The sequence below is a fragment of the Diadema setosum genome, chromosome 7 (genome assembly GCF_964275005.1).
Source record: "Diadema setosum chromosome 7, eeDiaSeto1, whole genome shotgun sequence".
NCBI classification, from domain to species: domain Eukaryota; kingdom Metazoa; phylum Echinodermata; class Echinoidea; order Diadematoida; family Diadematidae; genus Diadema; species Diadema setosum.
In genome coordinates, this window is record NC_092691.1 from 18,012,317 (window position 1) to 18,036,852 (window position 24,536).

The 24,536-nt window shown below is 38.1% G+C and overlaps 1 protein-coding gene across 1 annotated transcript; it reads right to left on the reverse strand.

Moving 5' to 3' along the window:
• Positions 1-1,602: 1,602 nt before the first annotated feature.
• Positions 1,603-24,323, reverse strand: LOC140231092 (aquaporin-9-like). The gene is made up of 6 exons (XM_072311243.1): positions 24,219-24,323; positions 23,037-23,157; positions 16,282-16,419; positions 11,213-11,331; positions 7,523-7,740; positions 1,603-1,783 (listed from the first exon to the last, which is right to left on the reverse strand). Exons 1-6 carry the CDS (start codon positions 24,321-24,323, stop codon positions 1,603-1,605), a joined length of 882 nt encoding a protein of 293 aa, XP_072167344.1.
• Between the last annotated feature and the right edge of the window lie 213 nt (positions 24,324-24,536).

Sequence of the window (24,536 nt, forward strand, 5' to 3'; positions counted from 1 at the left end):
GTGCAGTGACGGGCCAGTTCTCGTGTTCGCGAAGAGTTGATAAACGCAACTATTTTGGAAGCCGTTTCTAAAGGGCTTTGGAAACGGCTTTCGAAAGGGCTTTGGAAACGGCTTTTGAAAGCCCTTTAAACAGGGGAAAGTTGATAAACGCAGCCTTTGGCAGAATGAGTGATTGTTTGCCCTCCTAATAATGTTGCCCGAGCATCTAAAGGCGAAAGAGGACAGACGGCGAGTTAACTTGGGGAGACACTTCGCTGAATAATGATATCAGGAGTAGGAGACAAGCACTGGTTGATATAAGATGAACCCCGAGATTCAAAGAGCAGCCAAAGATTTACAAACTGAAGAATCACGTGACAAAAAAAAAAATGTTTTCAAAAGACGAACTACCACAACACTTTTTTTTTCTTTTTCTTTTTGTTGGTTTTTATGGTAGTGTTCTTTGTTGGCATGCTTTTTTCTTCAAGTTAATAATTCGTTTTAAAAAGTATCCCTTCCATCAACACCTAAACCAATCCGTACCGAAGCTCTTTTATGTCTTTGGAGCGTTATCGCTGTTCAATGTAAAATCATAAAAACATGATTATCTACTCACTGATGATCACTTGAGAATAAAAAAATAAGAACCCAGAACTTTTATTCTGCTTCAAGCAAAGAGTTCCTAAGGCGTTCTCCACATATAAAAGTATAAATTTTATAATATAATCATATACTTTTATGATATTAATATGAATTTCATAATATATAATTTCAAAATATAAAAGGATTAATTTCAGTCAAATCAACGCCCACTTAATTTACCCGTACATATGATCGGCGTTAAGCAAGGGCGATTGAGTACTTCCTATCACAGTCTGCTACAATTGATGACATTAATCACACCCCTGCTACTTGGGGATGTACATCTTCTTCAAACCATCCCGTATCGAGTCGCTTTGGTCATCCTGTGGTATACTAGACTAGGACCCAGACACGCAGCCGTGGTATTAGAACCATTGACGACTTTAGCGATTGATCTACTCGGTAATCTATAATGCAGATTGATCAACGCCAAGATCTTCGTCATGTTCGTAAGCAGAATTACTGGCGTTTGTGTCAACATCGGGCGACTCTGTTGTGTGACAAGGAGGACGATGATGGTGAAGGAAGACGAGAAAAATCAACCAGAATTACGTCATTAGAGTTTTAGAACTGAAACAGTGTAGGCCTATATGTACAATAACCATAGTTTTCTCTAACTGAAGGTAAAGCCTGCTGTATTGAACGGTACTTATTATTTTTCGGTGGTCTCTTTTATTTCTCCAATTTATTTACAACTTATTATGGCACTGACATAATTCCCATGCCAAATTTTCACCGTCAAAGTAGAAAACTAGAAGCGAGTCTGTTCTCATGGAGTGCCTTTCTATGATCACAGATATAGTGATCTTGTCGTCTTGTTTTGTGAGGTTCATTCAGTTAACTAAACAGCATATTGGTAAATTGTTAGTATCATATCAGCGTGGCTAATCACACAGGGGAAAAAAGGAATAAATGAAGCGAAAAGAGACGGATCGTCCAGCGATCAAGGTTACTGAGAAAATAGACGGACACCACACCCAGCTAGGACTCATTAGCCTTGAACTCACCTTGTTTTAGGTTGGTGCCTTCCAAACCAAGTTCTGCAGTATCATCTACCCGTGGGTGATGCAGTTCCACGGCAAGATAATAGCTCCAGGACCCGAGAGCAGACCCTATAGTTGGTCCAACGATGGGTATGACCCACCAGTGGGAACCCCGTGGTCTTTATTCAACAACAAATACCGAATTCGGTTGACCCAGTTAGTGTACACGGCTACACGATGATTTCAAATATGCATAAACATCAACAGCAATATTATGGTCCATCAATTCAACAAACGAACTGATAACGCTACACAATGGCATTGCAAAAGTTTACATCTATTGATTTTGGTAGGCTAACAAGATGACAACTTGTGATGTTAAGACCATCACCAACAATAACTACTACTACTGCTACTACTACTACTACTACTACTACTACTACTACTACTATACTACTACTACGACCACCACTACCACTATTCTCCATCTTGGGGTCACGAGTTCGAGTCCGCTATCACCAGCGGTCGTGCCTAATAATATACAGCTGCACTTCATCGTATGGTCCTTCAGGGTAAGGTTTGTTATTCCGAAGGTTGGTCAAACCTAAAATGAAATAAGGTTCGCTAATCGAAAAATGAAAAAAGAAAATAAAAGAAATGGTGCGTACTAAGAAACCTTCAGAATTACGAACCCTTTTTCATTGTAGGGATAACGAACCGTTAGAACCTTCGGGATGACGGACCTTATTCCAGTTTCGGATTATCAAACCTTCGACATAACGAACTTAATTTCATTTTCTGCATTACGACACCTTCGGAATAACGAACCTTCGGAATAAGGAGCCTTCGGAATAACAAACTGTAACCGTCATTCGGAGGGGAATTTACGCCCTTGGTCTCGCTATTGCTCGTTTAGCATCTCATTACCATCGTTTCTGCCACATGAAATAAATCCACTCACAGTGGCGTAACTACGGGGGGGGGGGGGGGCACGTGCCCCCCCCCCCCCCAAATCCGCTGGTTAAAAAAAAAAAAAAAACTTACCAAAATGGTAATTCAAGGGTTAGTAAACTGCTTTTGAAATCGACATGAAAGGGTGATCAAGAAATAAGATATTTTTCTAAGATTTCTTTTAACCATAACTAAAAAGGTATATAGTGTGAAACATTGTTCAAAAAGCCCGGAGCCGACAAAAGATTGTGATTCAGCGTGATTCCTGGTTGGCATTCTGAATTTAAGCTGGATGTGCGCAGTGTACTCTGAACATCCGAACGGGAAAAAAAAGAGTCGTTGCAATGTTGCGCAATGTGATGTAGAATGTACACCTTTGTACCTTACGCTTCGTTATAAATATCAAAGCTAGATCATTGATTTTGCAGTGTTGCTTTACATACTAGTCTATATTAAAATGCCTTGCGTTGCCAATGATAAGACTTGACCTGGGCTATTTCCTAACTTTTCTATGTTATCTATAAACACACACACACAAACACAAACAATTATTAGGGGATGCTCTAAAGTGCAGATTTTGGACATCCTTCCCCCGCTTGGTCGCTTCGACGCTCCCTCGCTGGTCATACCTCCCCCAATCATGAACATAAACCAATACCCTTGACTACCAGTGGCGGATCGGGGTTTTTTTATGCCTTTCTCCTGATGTTGCTGCCTTTTCAATTTCCAAAGCGAAAAAAAATGCTCTACAAGGGGGGCGCATGATTGAATTGATTGAATTGAAAAAAAAAAATTGAATTGAAACGGCTTTTTTTGGACTGTAAAATGTCAAAATTTTCAAGCTCGCATTTAGTCGTTATGCCATTCTCCTGATGTTGCTGCCAGTAATTGACACCAGTTGCGCCCGGTGCGCGTTCCCCCCCCCCCCCACCTTAATTTCCAAAGTGAAAATAATATAGCTACAAACGGCAGTTCTTGGACTGTAAAATGTCAACATTTTCAAGCTCGCTCGCATTTAATCGTTATGCCATTCTCCTGATGTTGCTGCCAGTAATTGCCAGCAGTTACGCCATGTGCGCCCCCCCCTTTATTTTTCAAAGCGAAAAAAAAAAATATAGCTACAAACGGCAATTTTGGGACAGTGAAATGTCAAAATTTTCAAGCTCGCTCGCTCCGCTCGCTCGCATTTAATCGTCACTATGCCATTCTCCTGATGTTGCTGCCAGTAATTGCCAGCAGTTGCGCCCAGTGCGCCCCCGCCCTGAATTTCTAAAGCGAAAAGATATAGCTACAAACGGCAGTTTGGGACTTTAAAATGTCAAATTTTCAAGCTCGCTCGCTTCGCTCGCTCGCATTTAATCGTTATGCCATTCTCCTGATGTTGCTGCCAGTAATTTGTCGTTTCACACCGACATTCCATAATTCATGTAAGGAAAACTTACAATGGTGCTCAACGACTGCGCTGTGGAATGTATCACATTCCGTTACGTATTGTAGTCTCCATTAAGTTTGCAGACTGATAGCGCACGTACACATGCGCACACACAAACATACACACGCACGCACGCACAAGCATACACACCCTCATAATTACTTTTCCACGAGGTGCCCCCCCCCCCCAATGTCTTGACCCACAATACACCACTGTCCACTCAACAGTATGCTTATAACTCGTTCCTAGATTCTGCTAGGTATTGCTCAATCAAGTGACAGTAATGGCACTATAGCGGTGACTTTGTGGCAATCCTGATAACACTGGTATAGCTTTCCGGCCATTTGAAACAATGATAAAATCTAAATGAAGAATAATTACTTCTGTAACAGGGTAGAGAAGAAAAAAAAATTAAACCACAGTTGTATATACCACTTTCAAACTGACTTAATCGGGCGTCTATTCACAGAGGCCACGACCCTGATAGCAGAGACACGTCAGAACGACGTCTATTTCACGTCAGCGCTGTACCTATATACATTTGTTGAAACGTTGTGTTTTATTGTGCGTTGTCATTTGGCGAAAGACAACTTCATTTTTAGGCAGTAATGGTAAATAATCAAAAGAAAGCTACTTTACCCGATATTAACCAAATTCAAGATCTTTTCATTTAGATGGAACATCGAGCATCACATCAGGGGGGCATTTCATGAAGGAACTTGTCGGATAAAATGTCCGACAAGTCAATTATATCCGACAAGTTCAGAGAAATCAGCCAATCAGACTAAAGAATTTCTCAAAACTTGTCGGATATAATTGACTTGTCAGATATTTTATCCGACAAGTTCCTTCATGAAATGCCCCCCAGAGTTATAAACGCTACTGACGTTGTACTGTTGTTGTTTTTTCTTTAAGTATACCGATAACTCGATGGGCGCCTGACGGCGCAATGATTGCATCTTCCATGCACTTGGTATGTGTGTCTATGTGTTTGCGTGTGTGTGTGTGTGTGTGTGTGTGTTCGTGTGGGTGTTGTGTATCTATGTACTTGTGTGTTTGTGTGTTTATGTGCTTGTGTGTTTTTGGATGTGGTAGGTGTGCAGCATACCGTTACTTGCAAAAGTCTTGTGCATGCTAAAAAAGTAATAATAATCAAGATTTATTTTGAAAGAAAATAAAAGTAGGTCAAAAAAGTGAGGTCGTTGTTCACGTCTGAAAAAATAAACTTTCTGGTCATAATCATAAAATTGTAAGAAATTGTACACTCTTTTGTAACGTTATTCAAACTTTCAACTTGTGTTATGAGCACATATTTTCTATTTCAATTGCGGAAACATATTGTGAACTACAGGTTGTAGTTTAGTAATCATGTTATTAAGCATTACAACTTTTTGCTCGTATATTATATATATATATATATATATATATATATACTCCTAATGTATATATATATATATATATATATATATATACAACAATGTTGCAACTATATATACAGGAATAGGTGGTAGACGTAGATACAGGATTTAGGACATTAGGAGTAGAGTAGGTTAGATTCGTATTATGGTTGTACCTTGAGTTACAGCTTTATTACATCTTGGAATGAGATACTGCTAAGCCTTGCGGTCACAACTTAAAAAAGATATCAAAATCACGTCCATTTTATTTGTTTATTTTCGCCAAAAAGGCGACTTTAGGACTTTTTTCTTGTTTTCTTTAAAAAATATACGTTAGAAAGGCATGAATTGACGTGCAAACGACGTGTAAATGACGCTACTCTGACGTGACATCTTGTCTTAAAAACGGTAATTTACACGTCATTAAGAGTTTTCTATATGACCGCCAAATATGACGTCTTTTGGACTACTTCTACACTTGGACTACACGTCAGAACGACGTCTATTTTATGTCAGCGCTCTCGTCAGAAAGACGTCGTAAACTGTCGACAAAATTACGTCATCTTACTCAAATGGAAGACGTAAAAAAGACGTCATATTTAGACGTCAGAAAGACGTCTAATATGTCGTCTTAACGACGTAAATAAACAAAGATAATGGACGTGATCTAAACGTCTTAGACTGACGTTAAAATGTATCTTTGCTCAAATGGAAGACGTCAAAAAGACGTCATATTTGTGACGTCTGTCTGACGTCTAGCTGGTCGTACAAAGACGCCTTAATGACGATTAGACTACTACTTGAAAGACAATATATCACGTCAGAATAACGTCATAAACATGTCGTTTACACGTAATTTACACGTCATTAAGAATTCTCTATAATATGACCACCAAATATGACGTCTTTTGGACTCCCTCTACTTAAGCAAAAATACGACATATTTCACGTCAGTTTAAACCATCTATATGAGGTTCATTTTCTTTATTTTCGTCAAAAAGACGTTTTTTGACGGCAGATCTTGTCTTTAAATTAGAAATTTACACGTCTTCATGGAGTCATTGTATGAGCACCAAGACGTCAGAAAGACGTCACAAATATGACGTCTTTTAGATGTCTTCCATATGAGCAAAAATGCGATTTTTTTTTCTTTACGTCAGTTTATTAGACGTCTAAATGGCGTCGATCTTCTGTGATTATTTGTGCCAAAAAGACGACTATAATGACTTCAAATTGACATCATTCTGACGTGTCTCTAGTATCAGGGAATACGTCGCTAGTATGACGTGAAAAACACCTTTAAAGAGCAACGTAAATTTGACGTCATTTATTCGGTGTTAATATGACGTCATAAATATGTCCTGAATTGACGTAAATTTTACGTCTAGTAATACGTTAATTATACAACGTCGTAAGTACGTCGCAAAACTGACGTAAACTTTATATTATCAATTAGTCGCTAATATAACATCAAAAATACGTTGCAAAGCGACGTAAATTTTACGGCAGTTACACGGCGTTAATATGACGTGAAGAATACACGCAAAACTGACCTAAATTTTACGTCTTTTGTACGGCGCTTATATGACGTCATAAATACGTCGCAAAACTAACGTAGATTTCACGTTATCAATACGTCGCTTATATGACGTCAGGAATTCGTCGCAAAACAAAGTAAATTTGACGTAACTATTACGTCGTTTTTATGACGTGCTAAATACGTCGCAAAGCAACTTAGATCTTGCGTCATTAGTACGTCGTTAATTTGACGTGAAAAAATACGTTGCAAAATTGACGTAAATTTTACGTCATTAATACGTCACTAACAATTGGTAAAACACATGACGGAAAACTGACGTAAATTTTACGTCATTACGAAGTCCGTAACATGACGTGATAAATACGTTGCAAAAAGACGTTATAATCACATCATTTTCTGGTCATTCTATGACGTGCGACCAGTTTTACCAGTTGCGACCAAATAAAGACATCTTTTCGACGTCAATCTGCTATGTGGGAATTTATATTTCTCTGGTGTTGTTACCATACACAGGTTTGACTGTTCAGTGGTGTTAATGAAATTAAAAAGAATGGAAAAAGAGGAAGAATGAATTAATGAACCAAAAGACTATCCTCACATCCAAATGTCCGAGCCATAGCCAGCGGCCGCCAGCACCAGCCTCCCCGACAGGTCAAGCGTAGGATTGAGAGGCGGTCCAGCGTTGTAGCCATAGGCGTGGATGATGAGAAAGACGATGAAGCCGAAGAAGAGAGGGATAACGCCCTGGGGTGGAGCCTGGTTGCGACGATCAGCCACGGCTCCGATGAGCGCCAGCATCAACGCCGTGTTCAAAATCTGTATCAAGATTGTGGTAGATTATAACGTACTGCTATTCGCCAAACTCGATGCGTGGCCAACAAAACACCATAGATCATTGATTACACTTGTATTCTGAAAACTCAATCAATCAATCAATCAACCAATCTCTCTCTCTCTCTCTCTCTCTATACATATATATATATATATATATATATATATATATATATATATATATATATATATATATATATTTATTTATTTATTTATATAATATATATATAAACCCCTCAAAAAAGTTTGGAAATCTGAGTTTGATCAATCATTTCTCATTTTTCCTTAGAAATCAGCATTTTCATGGAGTGAAACATGTATGCGTTCAACCAAAAAACAGATAAACAAATAAACAAACACACACACACACACACACACACACACACACACAAACGAGCATGACTCAAACCATTTTATCTCACAAAACCTCGCCACATTAACCACAACAAAGACATGAAGAAGTGAAATGGCATGGTCTTGGTTTTATTGGTGAGTTTCATCTTTATTATGTCTTCATTTTGTCGTTATTTTCTCTTTACTTTATGTTTAGTACATTGTCTTTATAATTGTCAATGAACATGGTCGGGGCTCAGTATCTGGTGGACGACCCAAGTGCTTGCACCACCGCCTGGCACCGTGTCCTCATGCTGTTGATTAGTTTCGTGATTCGCTGCTGAGGAATGGCGTTCCACTCGTCAACCACTATCTGACGGAGTCCTGCCAATGTCGTTTCATTTGTGACCCTCTTCCCCACAGCTCGGCCAAGTTGATCCCAAAGATGTTCTATGGGGTTGAGGTCAAGGCTGCATGCAGGCCAGTCCATTCTAGTGATGCCCTCTCTCTCGAGAAAGTTGCGCACATATCTCGCTCTATGTGGTCAATTGCGTTGTCATCTTTTTGAAGCATCTCATCTTTAATTTGCCCTATGGCGCGGGCTTTTTGAACATTGCTTACACATGGCATGATGTACAACCATAAAACTTGATGAGCTATCAAAATTGTCTGGCATGGCACCACTGAAAATTTGAATGTGAAGTTAAGATGTCTGTTGAAATTTGCCTTCATGGCTGACCAGTTGAGAACAAAAGACATAATACAAAAGAATATGTTGTCTATTTACTCTTCACGACCGTTTTTATTCATAAGGACAGTTCTTGTTCATTTTGCAGCTTTTCAATGCAGACCTTATCAGACACTTTTGAGTACAGCCCTTTACTTGATAGCATAATCATATTGAGTAGGATATTTCAAAGAGAATTTGATAATCTTTCCATTGATAGCAAGCATGTATTGTATAGTGCTTACAAACTGGAGAAATTTACAACTGCAGTCAAATTTCCAAACTTTTTTGAGGGGTTTATATATACATACATGTCGAGAATTCACGTATTGGCTCCAATATAACGAAGAATCAAGAAATAAACTAGTAATGCATTTTTTTTTTGCCAATAAAGAATGAGTTTATTGTACTAATTTTCGGTGGCCTCCACCTTCTTCAGGAGTCTGCAAAAAAAAAAAAAAAAGCATTACTAGTTTATTTCTTGATTCTTCGTTATATATATACAGTCAAACCTGCCTTAGCGGCCACCTGTCTATAGCCGCCACCTAGTGACCTAGCTGTCTGTAGCAGCCACTGAAAAATCCCCCCGAGAGAAAAGCCCTGTTTAAGACCCTGTGTATAGCGGCCACCTGTCTAACGCGGCCAGCGGCCACAGATTTTGTTTCCCTCGGTAGATTTTCACCTGTCTATAGCGGCCACAGACCCGGTAATTCGGCGTGTTTTTCTGGTTTGTGGCCGTGCCAGTCATTCATGGGCAACGTTCAGTGATCGCCACCGCTGCATTCATCACTTATTCAGTCATGATAATGCACTAGTGTTAAGCTTTCTTCACGACTGTACAACATGCTACTGTGTAACAATTTCATAAACGCCGGCATTGTTCAATGCATGAAACGCACGTGTGCATACATACGCATGTACATGTATGTCCTACACTAAGTACTTATAGATGTATACAACGATGATACATGTATCACATGTACAGTACATGTATAGGCAATGCACACATATAGTTGGATAACCTGTCTATAGCGGCCACCTGTCTATAACGGCCATTTTTCGTTTCCCTTGGGTGGCCGCTATAGACAGGTTTGACTGTACTGTATATATATATATATATATATATATATATATATATATATATATATGTATATATGAAGGGTCTGTTTGCAAAAACCGATAAGTCCATTTTTGAAGATTTTGAAGTACGATCTCTGTCATGAAGTACAAAATAATACCTTTTAAATGATATATCGGTCACTACATATAAAGGTATATTTTTGAAGTTATGGTCAAAAGAAGCAAAACATTTCTTATTATTCTTTTTATTTTTCTTGACCTTTAATCGCAAATATCTCCATTTGGCAAATATAGACTTATCGGTTTTTGCAAACAAACTCTTCATATATTTATATATATGTAACATTATATAAACAATAGATGATTCATATATAAACTGCGTCAAAATTTAACGAAAAGTGTTCTAAACACTGATTGATGCGATACGTTGGACGATATAGGCCTACATGCATTCTACACATAAAGTAGATGACACTTTCAGTAGTACACTATCAGTGCATCGAAGAGAAGTTTGATACTAGCAATGACAATTATTCAGCAACATGATAGCTCAATGGATTCAGTTGTGAAAACTCTTGAAAAAATGATACAGGAAAACAGGAAAAAGCAGTATGTGTAAGCGAAGAAAAATTGGTCACCAGCTGAACGCCTATATAAATTGTATTGATATGTCTCTCAGAGAATTTAAAAAAAAAAGAAAGATAAATGACTTGTATCCGTGATTTTTCACTTGTGTTACTCTTTCCCCCCAAATCAGTCCGTCAACTGACTGATAGCTGAGTATACAGAACCGTCGGCATTCTCTTGTGTGCCTTTGCTCTCGCCACGGTCATTTTGTTTACTCCATTCGTCCACTTCCTGACGATACCCATCCATCCTGTTTTTGTACGTCCTAGCCTTGCCTTCCCTTCAACGTGTCCTTCTACCGTCATCTGTGCTGTCTGGTCGCCGTTTCCAATGACCGTGTTTCCACATACAGCTTCCTGTTCCTTAGCTGTATGGGCAAGCAGACCTTCTTCTTCTGAAACTCCTCGCATTGGTCTTCATATCTCTCTAGCTGACCTGGAACATTCTACGCCATACCCACAGCTCAAACGCATTTAATTTCCTAATTTCCCTCAACTGAGACTATTTTCATTTCGTCGTTTTGATATCGTGCCGAAAGAGGGAAAGAGAAAATGAGAGAAAACATCGAAAGATATTGTGGAGAAAACGCTTAATTCATAGCTACTTTCAATCCATTTAATCACCAGAAAAAGTATGTATTATACGTGTGATCATCAAATAATAGTAGTAAATCTGAGGTGTTGCTCAAACCTGTTCAAAAACCGCTGTAATCGGTGACAGGAAAGGCTGGGGAAAAGTGGCGAAGATTGAAGCTGTCCCATTCTCACCGAAAACCTGTCGAGTTCCACCGTCCAGATCATCAAAAGCGTCTATGATTTAGTGCAACAGAAAATAGATCACGCTCAAGCATCATAAGTGAGCAAATTAAAACGAAAACAAACTACTGCATCTGATTACGTAGAATTGAATCCTTAAAAAAAAAAAAACGCTCTCTGTTTTTCCATGTAGCTTTCTTTCAATCTAGAGAAGGACCAGTCATAAGGGTTACAGCTCGTTATTCCGAAGGTTCGTTATTCCGAAGGCTCTTTATTCCTAAGATTCGTTATTCCGAAGGTTCATTGTTCCGAATTTCATTTTCGGATTAACAAATCTTCGGAGTAACGAACCTTCGGAATAACGCCACAAATTTTCGGATTAACGAACCCTTTTTCATTTTCGGATTAACGAACCTCTAGGTATAGGGAATTTGCGTGTTTCGGAGTAACGACCCTTCGGAATAACGAACCTTCGGAATAGCGAACCTTCGGAATAACGAACAGCACCCCATAAGAAGTTTTCTGAAAACACAAAACAACAGCAGATCACCTTTATACTAGGTGCTACAAAAACATTTCCCACTTTTGATCCATAACAGTTTGAAAACTACAAATCAGATAACACTGTCATTGGTATGAGTAATAGCTGAGTGGTGTACAATTAAGTTGCAGATGATTTGTATATGAAAGCATAAATCATTTTCGTGAAGTCCATGATTAATTTTAAAGTTAGGTTCCAGATTTTGGTCAAATTCTAACCCTATGTACAAAATTTGAACATTTGATTAATGATGTGTATGTGAGTGTGTGCTTACAATGGCCTTGAACAATGGACATGAATATCACCTGTTCAGAGCTCTGCTGAATAGGCTTCAGAGGTCTATTGCTCCAGGCACATGAATGCTTTATTAATGATTCATGTGGATTGCCCTGGGCACTGCTAGTCTGAATTCATGGTAAAGGGTGAAATGCATGCACATGAAAAAAAAGTAAGCACATGTATTTCCATGTGCTTGCATATACTACATTTCAGGATGAATGAAGACTAGCTGTGATAGTGGAATTTCTCATGAATAAATTAATAATAAAGCATTTAAACCCTGGCCATTGTCCAGAACCATTGTCTGGGTGTTAACCACACACTCCCATACACACCAATAATGACCACTGTGCAAAGTAAAGGTTTGTACAGAGGGTTGAAAATAGAGCAAAATCTGAATCCTAACTTAAAAATTCATCTTTAATTTCATGAATCTGATTCATGCTTTCATTTTTAAATTACTTCCAACAAAACCCTACACTATTCAGCTATTGCTCATATCAATGTCAGTGGTATCTGATCTATAGTTTTTGAACTATTAAGGATCAAAAATTGGAAATGTTTCTGTAACACCTAGTACTTATACCATGTAGGGGAGGAAGGTCTCGAGCCTCGGTGATTAAGTTTGCCTTTTCCTCCCCTGGCAACCAGCAGCATGCACCTGGAACCACCACAATATTATTTTCATATCATGTAATACGATTTTCTGTTTGTATTTTATGTCAACTTGTATTGTATATTGAATTGCCGAATAAATAAATAATAATAATAGTAGCAATTCAAGAGTGATCGGTCTGTACATAATTTAATATTGTTTATATTTATTTTGCTTCGGCTCATTTTGTGCTTCTGCTTTAGACTACTAAAGTCATGCATATGATACTGGTAATTCGTGTTTCTCTGTCGAGAGCCTGTACTGAGTCTTGCTTTCCAAACGCGTTCGCTGAAGGGGGTGAAGTTCAACGAACATTCTGTCGTGATTAGTCCCCAAGTTTTCATCCTGCGCAGCTGGCCTATTGCATATTTTATCGATGTTACTTGTCCATTCCGACAGATTTAGAGTGTATCGGAGCTGTCGTGAGATCTTAGATTGTGCTTCCACTAAACACCATTCTTATATAAGCTATTAAAAGTGTTCCTTCTTCAGACATGTCCTGGGAACAATCAATACATGCACTTCGTGCCCTAAGTCGAAAATGTAATTCTGGTTGTCTGTTTACGCAGGACTTCAAAGAAGACACGCAATAATCAGATCTCGTTGAGATTAATGGATACATTGTTGAAGATTACTAAACGGGCTATTGGTTCAGTTCCCCCAGTGCCAATACTCGTGGCCGAATCGGGACATAATTAAGTGATCACACAAAACCATCCTCATCAAATCTGTACAAGTAATCTATACTATAGCCCGCAAAGCAAGGATCTAAAAACTTCGTGTTTTCTTTTGAAGAACAGTTAGAAATTGATTTGTGTGTATATGTGTGTGTGCCCTGCATTAGCTATTTTGCAATTGTTATAATTATCATGGACGGGCTTCTCGTCTATGATAATATTCTCATGATAGTTTCCTGTGTTCACATTCACTGTTAGTATAAAGATAACATTGTTTTCCCCTACCAATCCATCCCCCTCCCATATTTCTCTATTAATCTCTCCGTCTTCCTCTCTCTCTCTCTCTCTCTCTCTCTCTCTTTCTTTCTCTTAGATAATTGCACCGTTAAGAGCAATAGATGAAGAAAGGAAAGGCAACTGTTCCTTCTTAATTCCCTACCCTGCTACATTATAGATCATAATCATTTATTGGAATCATTACACATTAGATCTATTTTTGACGTTTTGTTTAGAGTGAAAATGTTATGATAAACCAGTGTATGTTTCAGGTCAAATATGGATAGTTTAGTTTTGGTTGAGAGGGGGATTCAAAGTTTATCTTTTTTGCGAGATAATTGGAAACCATCTGTAAAACATTATTGTAAGAGGAATTCAATGTATATTCAGAATTATATGCTTATTGTATCACGAAACTGTTGGAAACATTAAGGCCCCATCTCAATCAAAACTATATCACCCCTTTAATACGTAAATTTAGACAAACATAACTGTGGAAGCTTCATGAATCTGGGTGTAGAACAGTCAAAAAGAAAGACAATGGAATTTCGAAGTTTTTTCATGTGATACTGAGTCACAAACACATAGCTATGATTGGCTATGACCGCTTGTTTGTCAGATGTTTTAGAATTTTTCAACTTTTTGATAATTCAATTCATATTCATTTCATTTCATTTTCTTCCACAGAACATAACATGATGAACGAAAATTACGAATGATCTTGAGAACACAATAATTGGCTATATGATGAAAATTAGAGGTGTTAACGAATTAAAAGCAAATGTACATATTTTCCAACCAATTGTAATATGTATATTGCAGTATCCGTGCTCTGAGAAAAAGCAAAATGAGGGGTCCACTACAAAGTGGAGCTTACATACTGTGGACAAATCATGTAATCGACTCATGATCTTACAAAATAAAAATGTAAAGTCATTCTGGACATGACAGACATCACAGGACAGAAGGAAACAAACATAAAAACAAAACACAAATACATATACAAAATCACAGCAACACAGTATGACTATATAGACAAGGTCTACAAGCTGTTATTGAAGAATCAGAAAAGGGACGGTCAAGAAAGTTGCTTGAATATCTGATGATTCAGTGTAGCTGTAAATCTGTGATGATAAAACGAAAATATGCATTTCACTATCTGGGGATGACGATATTTATATTCATTACGGATTAATTACAAACACTGTCTCTTCGGTAGGACTCGAAAAGAGGCAAAATATCAGCTTGGGCTAAAAAGATTATATAATGAGAGAGCGTTTTCTTTTTTGGTTTCATCGTTCGGAGAATCAAAAAATGTAGGGCCTGTGTATGTGAATGCATTTTGAGCTTATCAAGTCCTTAAGACCAGTAAGTGAAAACGATTCGAACACCTACTAGGATATTTATGAAACAATTCATTTCTCTAAAATATGAAATTAAAGGTATGTGGGATTGTATTATACTTCAATTAAACATTATTGTTTCAACTGTAACCAATACAAATCTTTAATTTTTTGAATTCTGTAATCCAAAAAACAAATGGTGAATCTGACTGGATGCGCGGGGTGATCCGCTTAGATCATTTCGGTAGCAACTTTTTGGTAATGACAGCAGTTTATCTAACAAAATGAATGCTGGTGGTTTTTTCCCCATGCTAAAATTCCATAGTTTCAGTTAAAATCAAGGAAGGATATAAATTCAACAGAGAAGTGGAAGGCATATGCAATTGAAATCTGTTGATAATACCAATGTTACGTGGAATAGCTGTACAGATGTTGACCCCAAGATGATTTATTATTGACAGTGACAACCACCCAGAAATTTGATTTTAGATATATTTTCCAAAGGAGTGCCGTTAAATAATATGATATCTGTTGGCAAAACTTCATTCGAATGGCTAAAAGTCATGTACTATATACTTGGCTTCTGAAGATTTAGAGACAATTTATTTGCTCTTATCCATCGAGTAACTTTTTGCAATTCGGAATTTTTTGTTCATACAAAAGTAATTGGAGTTTGGTGCGAAAAGAAAACATTTGAATCATGTGCTAACAGTGTAAATCACTGGATATTCGAGGATCTGCAAAAATCATAATGAACCATAAAGGACTAATAGTAAACCACCCAGTGGAACATCGCAAGTAATATCTTTCAAGCTTGAATATTATCCCTTCATAATGTACATCAACTATACCTCCCCCTCCCCCTTAAACAAAGTTATCTTGTTGAAATGTTCAGATTATAATGTGAAGGCATAATATTAATTCAAGTCTATGATAAAACAAAGAAAAGAGAAAGAAAAAAACAAGGTGAACTTTTCTTTGAATTGACTTGTAAGGCCATACATAGTGAAAATTCGTATGATTTTCATACTTGAATGTGCTCGGTAACATCTGAATTAAGAACTGTAATTTTCTGACTTTTTTACGTCTGGCTTTCATGAAACTTTGTTGTTCTGTTTCTTTGATTTTGTTTATTCAAAGTAAATTCAGCAATACGGTCGTGATGTCATGACGACACGAACAATCTTGTGTCTATAACAAGGGGCAGTATAATAGAAATTACTATACTTGTACCTGTGTAAATCAAGTAGGCTGTGCCAGCTCCGAGAAAACCTCCCATAAGTTGTGCGATGATATAGAAAGGGACCTTCCACCAGGGAAAGGCGCCCACGGCAGCCAGGCCTAGAGAGACGGCTGAGTTTAGGTGACCACCTGACCCCAGGGATATATCATGAAAGACGCTTAGTAGTTGGCATGTCAAAATATGTCATGTAGGTTTCACGTAATTAAGTACGTTACAAGCGTGCATACGTATACTGTTAAGATTTTGGTCGCAATATAGATTCCTATATATCTTTAATACATCTACCGTTTTACTTAAAGGCATAATTTACCATTTGCAGATAAAATAAAAACCCAGCATTAGTGCTTGTGAGTGAAATGTGAGTTAGGGATAGAAACAACCAATGTAAAAATTTGAACCAGTATGTGAACAATAGTTATGATAGAAAATGTTTCCAGACTAAACCGCCTAATATGGTTTAATGAAACAAATAGTGATATCTCCTTATATTTTAGGCTTTATTGCGAAAATTTTATATGGTAGGATGTTTTGTAATGCAACTGACCTATAGGCATCAAAAGTAATATCTTGAACATTTTTTAAATCACTGCTCCCAAAGGTAAACAGGACCTTTAATAAAGGAGCATATCATCATAACAAGTAACATAAGATGATAAAAGTCATTTAATCTCTTCAGGAAGAAAATTGAAATATGTGAAGACAGCGGAAACAGAGAGCAAATGAAATAAGAGGAAACGAAATGGAAAGGTTAACTTTCAAATGTTATGTTGCTATGAAGGCTAATCAAACTACAGGAGAGAAAGGACATTAATTTGCATCCTAAACATCTACTTCTCCAGAGGTTTCTATCCTGTCGATTGCTATAAAAAGCTTTATGTAAGGGTTCATTATAAATCAGCTGTCGTTCTCTTCCCTTTGATAACGTTAATGACGTCAAATTTATTTGCGATTATTGGAGAAGAGACCTGTGCTGACAACTACAAAAAAAAAAAAAAATGGCAAAAACACCTGATAAACTTTCAATTAATTTCACGCGGATATAATGAACAAAAGCTTGAATGCAATGCTTTGATCTTTATTCATCAAAATTCAAGTTTGATATTTAATTACACTACAAGGTTGACGTTAAGCGCCGTTACACATTATATTCTATTAGACATTAGACAGGCCCTACTTGTGTTGACGCCTATAGGTTTTGTATCAGGGAAACCACTCTATTAGTCTTGAAAAAAAAAAAAAAAAAACCCGCATCACTACCAATAACACGGTCTATCAAAGACGTGAGATTCATGTCGCCCCTCACTCCGCCGCTCTCTCTCTCTCTCTTCTCTTTTCTTTCCCCTACTGTTTATTCTTTTTCTTTTGTTGCTGTCACGTACAGTATATCATGATGATATAAAGGATTGACTGACAACACAGATTCAGTTGTAATTCGTGGTTAGAATAAAATAGACTACAGAATAAAATTAGATTAAATCAAGTGAATTAAAAAGAAAATGAAACAAAGAAAATACATAAAGAAAATAGAATACAAGATAGAATGTTAAATCAATACAAGCTCCATTGGGACGTGGTACATCCAATAGTATAACATCTGGCCTGTTGTACAAAACATTTCACTTTTGTCATACAACCTTTATAAAGCGTAGCCAAACACACATATCTTAGAAATATCAAACACTAAGTATGTTTACTGCGCAGTCTATACAGAATCACTGCTCATCATCATACTTATTCATGTATCCATTTCATTTCATTTATTTCATTTCCAGCACACACACACAAAAAAAAAAAAATGGAATTGCAAATATACATTCAAATAAACATAATTACACAAAATCAATGCAACATTGAAATCAAGAAAAATACTGTGAACTGAAATACAACAAACGATGTGACTTTATGACAAATACCGGAAGAAAATTGATCGGAAATGGAGGAGACGGTTGAAAAAAAAAAAGCAGAACATGTCATGAGACTAACATCTAACTGCTGAGGGAACAAGAGTAGACAAATTGCCTCGGAAAAAAAAAAATGCACACAAATTCCACAAACACGTAGCCTTTTGACAAGGCCTCGTGGCTGAAGATTGAGACTAACTCGCCACACCGAGAACTGCGAGAAATGGGTGAACGCGAGACCGAGTGGGGCAGCCACGAGGCCTCTTGAAACCTGGGTTTTTTCCCTACCACCTCCCGACGAAGGCGAATATGAATTATTCATATATTCATGGTGAGCAATGCGGTCGCTGATTGGCTGCTACCCTATAGGGTAACAGAATTGGCGAGAAACAGGGCTCAAGATATTCAAATTCATGTCAGGTTTCAAAAGGCCTCGCGGCTGTGCCGCTCGCGAATATTTTTTTTTTTTCGTACATGGAAACGCTATGGGATATGAATTATTCATAAGTTGAGCTGAAAGACTGAAGTGCGCAAGCGCGTGGACTTGCCTAAAACAGTGTATAGCTTGGTCAACTTGTACACAATGAACGGACTCGACCACAGATATAAATAGGTAGATTGATCAAGCCCATTCACATCCCACGCGTAGCTTTATAGCCAGTTGCGCGCACATTACATGCCGCCATTTTGATTAGTCTTTTGTTACGTCACGGCTTGCGATGAACAGGGGGGCATTTCATGAAGCATCTTGTCAGATATTTCGTCTGACAAAATGTTAAAAGCTACTGAAATCCTTGCATTTGATTGGCTGAGAGCAAATTTGTCCGACAAGTTGTCGGACAAAACGCTTCATGAAATGCCCCCCAGGGGGAGGTAAAAAAGAAGAAAAAAAAGTCAGCGTAGGCCTGCGCTATGCTGCAACTCTGCAAACCCTGTTCTGCGCACGCTAGCCGTGACGTAACAAAAGACTAACCAAAATGGCGGAGATCGCGTGCGCTGGCTATGCTTTCATACCCCACTTGATCATTCTACCTATATAGTTCTGTGGACTCGACTCGCACAGGCCTACACTCTGTGTTCACATGCAGCGAGCTAGCTATGACAAGTAGGTACCTGTGTATGTGTGTGTATGTGATGTGTGTGTGTGTGTGTGTGTGTTGTGCATGTACATACGTTTGTGCGTAAACATGTCACTGCACTCACGAGGTTCGTCCAATCAATGAACAACATGCAGGAAAATGACATATCACGTACTTCTAATTAACTAATCAGTTTGAAAACACAGAACTAGACTACTGAAGTTCGGTCTACTATTATTAGTTTACATGTGGATTGGTAATGATCTTATCGTTGTAATACGAAAGTGCACTCGAGATGCTCGAGGTACCATGTTCACTGGCAGCACTGAGAAGTCGATTGTGAATACACGTCAAATCATAGCCAAGTAGTACGGAGTAGGCCTACTGTGGTAGCGGTGTATTTACGAATACTAGTACCCGATCCACAAAAAAGTTGGGCAAAAGATTTCGAAAGAGCTCTTATTTGGCCATTTATGCATGTAAGAATAGTGGTAATGTGGCATCAACTCCACAAGCCTATGGCTGTAGAAGTTTTGACTTGTAAAGTTGTACATTTCACGCGAACTACGCATGTACCTGCTCTCCTATCCACGCCGCCTGCCCTGGCTGACAATCACGATGCTCTCCGCTAGCTCCCCGCATATTTCCAGCGGGGTTACGTAGGGCGCTCATGAACTGCGAATCGAATGTAAACTGAATAGCGAGCACGTACGTACGCACACAGTGATCACACGTGATCATGTATGTAAATAATTATGTACAGTATGCTAGTCCGTTCATCCTGTACAAATTGGCCAAGCTATAGAATTCTAGTCCACGCGCTTGCGCACTTCAAAATTTCAGCTAAACTTATGAATAATTCATGTCCCATAGCGTTTCCATGTACGAAAAAAATCTTCGCGCGCCGCTCGGTCTCGCGTTCATCCGTTCTCTCGCAGTTAGTCTCTTTCACAGCCACGAGGCCTTGCCAAAAGGCTAACAAACACGAGGAAGCTTTCTCGAAAGAAAAAGGATTAGCGTGGAAGGAAAAAAAAAACAGGAAGAGACTGGAGGAGACGAGGAAAGGACGAAGGAAAAGGAATTGGAGGCACCAGATACATAGGTTTACCAAGATGTAGAGGAGATTTTAAAGGGACTGTACGGTACTTGTTAAGGTGGGGATTCATGTTTTGAACATTCCTAAGTGAGATAATGAGAAGCCTCTAATGAAATATGAAAGAGCATGTAATTCTAAGAAGGATTCAACATATTTTATTTGATGAAAATTGGTTTTCAAAAGGCTGAGGTATCAAAAAAAAATGATAATAATAAAAGGCGACAGGCCACGCCTTTTATTAGGATATCTATGTTTCACCTTGTTTTTGGATATCTCAGCCATTTCAAAACCGATTTTCATCAAATAAACTTTTGATACCCCTTAGAATTGCATGCTCTTTGACATCTCATAGAGTGGTTTATGAATATCTCGCAAAAGGTTAAAAGCTAAATCCTCACCTCGACCAGAACTGTACACACCCTTAATGATATCAAGAGACGATAACCGATCATGATAAAAAACGAACTTGAAATCAGGGCTAACAAGAATATAAACATTCTGCATAGGAATTTCTGAGAAAAAAAAAACACCTCTCAAAGTAAAAGTATTAAAACTTTAAGCTTCCTTCATACTGTTACTGAGAGAATTACAAATTCAGGGCCAAAAAACAGAGATTATGGATTTTGAAAAAAATAGTCCTAGCCAAGTGCAATTAAATTCATCCCATGGTCGGGTAGGATGTAAATGGACAGTTTTGGTTTAAACGAAGATGGAATCGAATACAAGAAGGAGAGAATGATTGGTAAATTGTACGTAATTTGTCCTGAATGCAAACGATACAAATTAATCAATAATCTTTACATGTTGTTGCCATAAAATGGAACATCAGTATGGCATCTCCACGATTAGGTACCAATAATACAAAGGACTGTTTTCTGTAATAATAGTATTCTTTCTATATAATTATAAGGAATATGTGTTTCAAAACGCGAGTATGTCATAATAGATTAGAGGGGAATTAAAAAAATACATGTTGATTGAGTGAATAGAGCATTATTAGTAGAATGCATCAGTGAAAGTTTGAGGAAAATCGGGCAAACCGTTCAAAAGTTATGAACTTTTGAAGTTTTGGTGACGAGGCCGCTGGATCAGAAGACTACTACGGATCATGACATCACATAATATGGACTACCATATAGAGAAAATATAAAGAAAATTAAACATTTTTTCACTTTTCTATCAAAATGAAAGAAGACTACCTCTTTCAGAAAGCAGGGGGAATAATATTACCCTTGACATATGTCAGTAACAACTATAACAAGTTTAGGGAATGTGTTTTTGTCATATGAAATGATATTATGTGGAATATACTTTCTTTATAAGGTAGTCTAAATGTGATGTCATGAATGATCTGTAGTAGTCTTCTGATCCAGTGGTCTCGTCACCAAATTTCAAAAATTCATAACTTTTCAACCGATTGTCCGATTTTCCTCAAACTTTCACTGATGTATTCCACTAATATTGCTGCATTCACTCAATCCACATGTATATTTGGCTTTAATTTCCCTTTAAGTAAGGTGATAACAAAGTAGAGTACAACATAAAAGATAATTCTGCATAGTTCTGAATGTCGCAATAGGCGTGTTACATTGGCTGTAACTTTCATGTGAACAATGCACTCTGGTGATTGCGTGAGAGCCAAACGACCATCTCAATATAAATATCCGGCAGTGCAATGAGAAGGGAAATTTCAGCTGTTTGTACAGACAGACAGGAACGTATTGCATTGTTAACCCAATTTACTAGTGAAATCAATACATCCTTCTAAGCCCGTATTGTGTGGACAGACAGCGATGTGTGCAAACACAGAATGTAAATATTGTGCAGTTTGTATACTTGACAAATTAGATAATGGTAATCTGTTTATCTAGGCAGCAACGCATCGTGCTGTGACAAAGTAAAGTATGTGTGCAGGCTGCGTCTACTCTAGTGAAATGAAGAATAAAGAAAAAAATAGAATAGGAACAATATGTATGACAAAGGTTTATCGGGGACGATTGTCATCACTATGAGGGCATAGCCCCCTCCCCCCAACAAAGCTGATGACTCATATAAACTCATATAAACACCACAGATAAAGGGATAGCATTGTCCTATACGTCCTTGCATAATGACGATATTAAGATACCATTACTGGAATGCCTATTATTTAATCAGAAATGAAACTCTCACGAGTTGAGAAAATCAATCTTCTGTATCTAGTATGCAGACGCATCATGTGTTTTGATTAAAGGACCAGTTTCTTCGAGACAGTCAATTCTTAAAGACAGACTAAGTGAAATGACTTTGTTATCCCTAATATTATGAAATCAGACACAGAATTTCAATGTCATAATTAACGGACTTACAAGTTTTGTTAAATCACCATTGTAACAGATTTCATCTATAATTTGAATACAACAGCAAAACATCTCAAACTGGTCTGTGAACTATTGTGAAAATTGAATGTAATTGCAATGCAATGTATAATATAGTAATGAATTTATTTCGTCGCTAAATTCTGAAGAGAATGAATAGTATTTCATGTACTCTCTGAACAACCGTGTTGGCTCAACATTTCATGTGTAGCATTCATAAATTTGAATAGCCCAAAAGATAATGTATAAGAGGACAGTCCACACCCCCACGAAGTGACGTCACTTTCCAGAATGTTTAGACATGCATCTCACCTGATACCCCGAATCCAGAGTAGATGGACAGTGCGAGAGCCATGCCGATAGAGAAGGCCGTTTGGAAGTTCGATGTCGACATCGAGAGCGTCGCTCGAGCAGCCACTCCTCGCACGAGGACCTTGGAGAGTTAACGCACGGGATGGAAGCGAAATGTTGTCAAAAATGGTCAAAATAATGTAGGCTACATGTATCTAAATGATTTAGGTTTTCATGTCGTTTGTCCTAACAAACAGAAACTTTATGATGTTTGCATATCAAGAACCCCAATCCCCCGAATTTTAACAACTTTGTTTTATTTCGTGAGACCACTCTTTTTAGAAATAAAGGCAACAAACATAAAAAAAAAATATCTGTAAGAGAACAGTTGTGATGCATCGTGAATGGTCTGAATTGTAAACGTCTTCCAAGGACATTACGGGTTCGCGGCACGAGATCCACACCAACGAGTCAAACAGCCCACGATTTAGACACCTAATTAACAAGACCTATGATGAGTTCGACAGCAAGTAGAATGGATCCATGAGCTATACGGTCCATCAGCTCTACACTAGGCAAATAAGGCCCATTAACTTGACACAATGGGCAATCAGGGCACACAAGTTCCACACTGGGCAAAGAAAGCCCACGAGACCGACATTACAGTACAGGACTTAATGTAAGCAAACTGTTAAGATTTTTTTTTTCCTAGTGCCGAGCTCATGGGCTGTCTGACTCGTGGGATGTATGACACGTGGACTCTTTTAAATGTCCGAGCTCATGGACTGTATGACTCGTGCTTGTCCAGCTCGTAAGTAGATCTCAACATGATTCATAACAATGCTTTGTAAGCCACATTCTTCTTTTCCTGAACTGATTACAAACGTGCTTGGCCGATGGTGTTTGAAGTAAGTTTACAGATGAAGGCATAAAAGCTGCAGTTCAGAATTGATTAGAATTGATCTCCTTTCTAAGTGACCGCTTATAAGGCATTGGATGCTTTATAAGCCAACAACTACGAAGGCTTGAGACCCCTCCCAAGGACCAGGCAATGACGTTATTGTGCATTAGGCATAATAGGGGTGCAAACGCTGCAGCCTTGCAGGGGCTTCGAATCAGGGACATCGTGATCGATAATCCGCTTCAAGAACTCAGAATCATTCTATGTCATTATCAGAGGGCTTACCTCATATGGATACTTACAGCATAGAGATACATTCCGTAGAATTCACACAGCGTTTGTCTGGCCAACTCATTTCTCAACGTGAAGATCTTTCTTAGCTTGTCTTTATTTTGCGCGCAAGCCATGCTGCCCGTCCACGACTATTTGACCTCCTGCAGACACAGTTCTCATAGGAATGACGGCATATTGTCGAATAGCTTTCTCTCATATCCACAGTGGATCAAAAAGAGAATTTAACCTCCCCTATGTTTCTTTACCTTACACTTTATAATATATTCGTCACGTTCGCTCCTCCGGAGAAAATACAAATATTGAGTATTAAACCGCCTGTATTACAC

Bases quoted from the DNA above. Each gene is read 5' to 3' on its own strand.
- LOC140231092 (XM_072311243.1), bottom strand. From the start codon at position 24,323: ATGGCTTGCGCGCAAAATAAAGACAAGCTAAGAAAGATCTTCACGTTG. The intron at 11,332-16,281 runs GTACAAGTATAG...ACTAAATCATAG, and splicing joins AGCCTACTTGATTTACACAG to ACGCTTTTGATGATCTGGAC. The intron at 7,741-11,212 runs GTTTGAGCAACA...ATCTTGATACAG, and splicing joins TTACAGCGGTTTTTGAACAG to ATTTTGAACACGGCGTTGAT.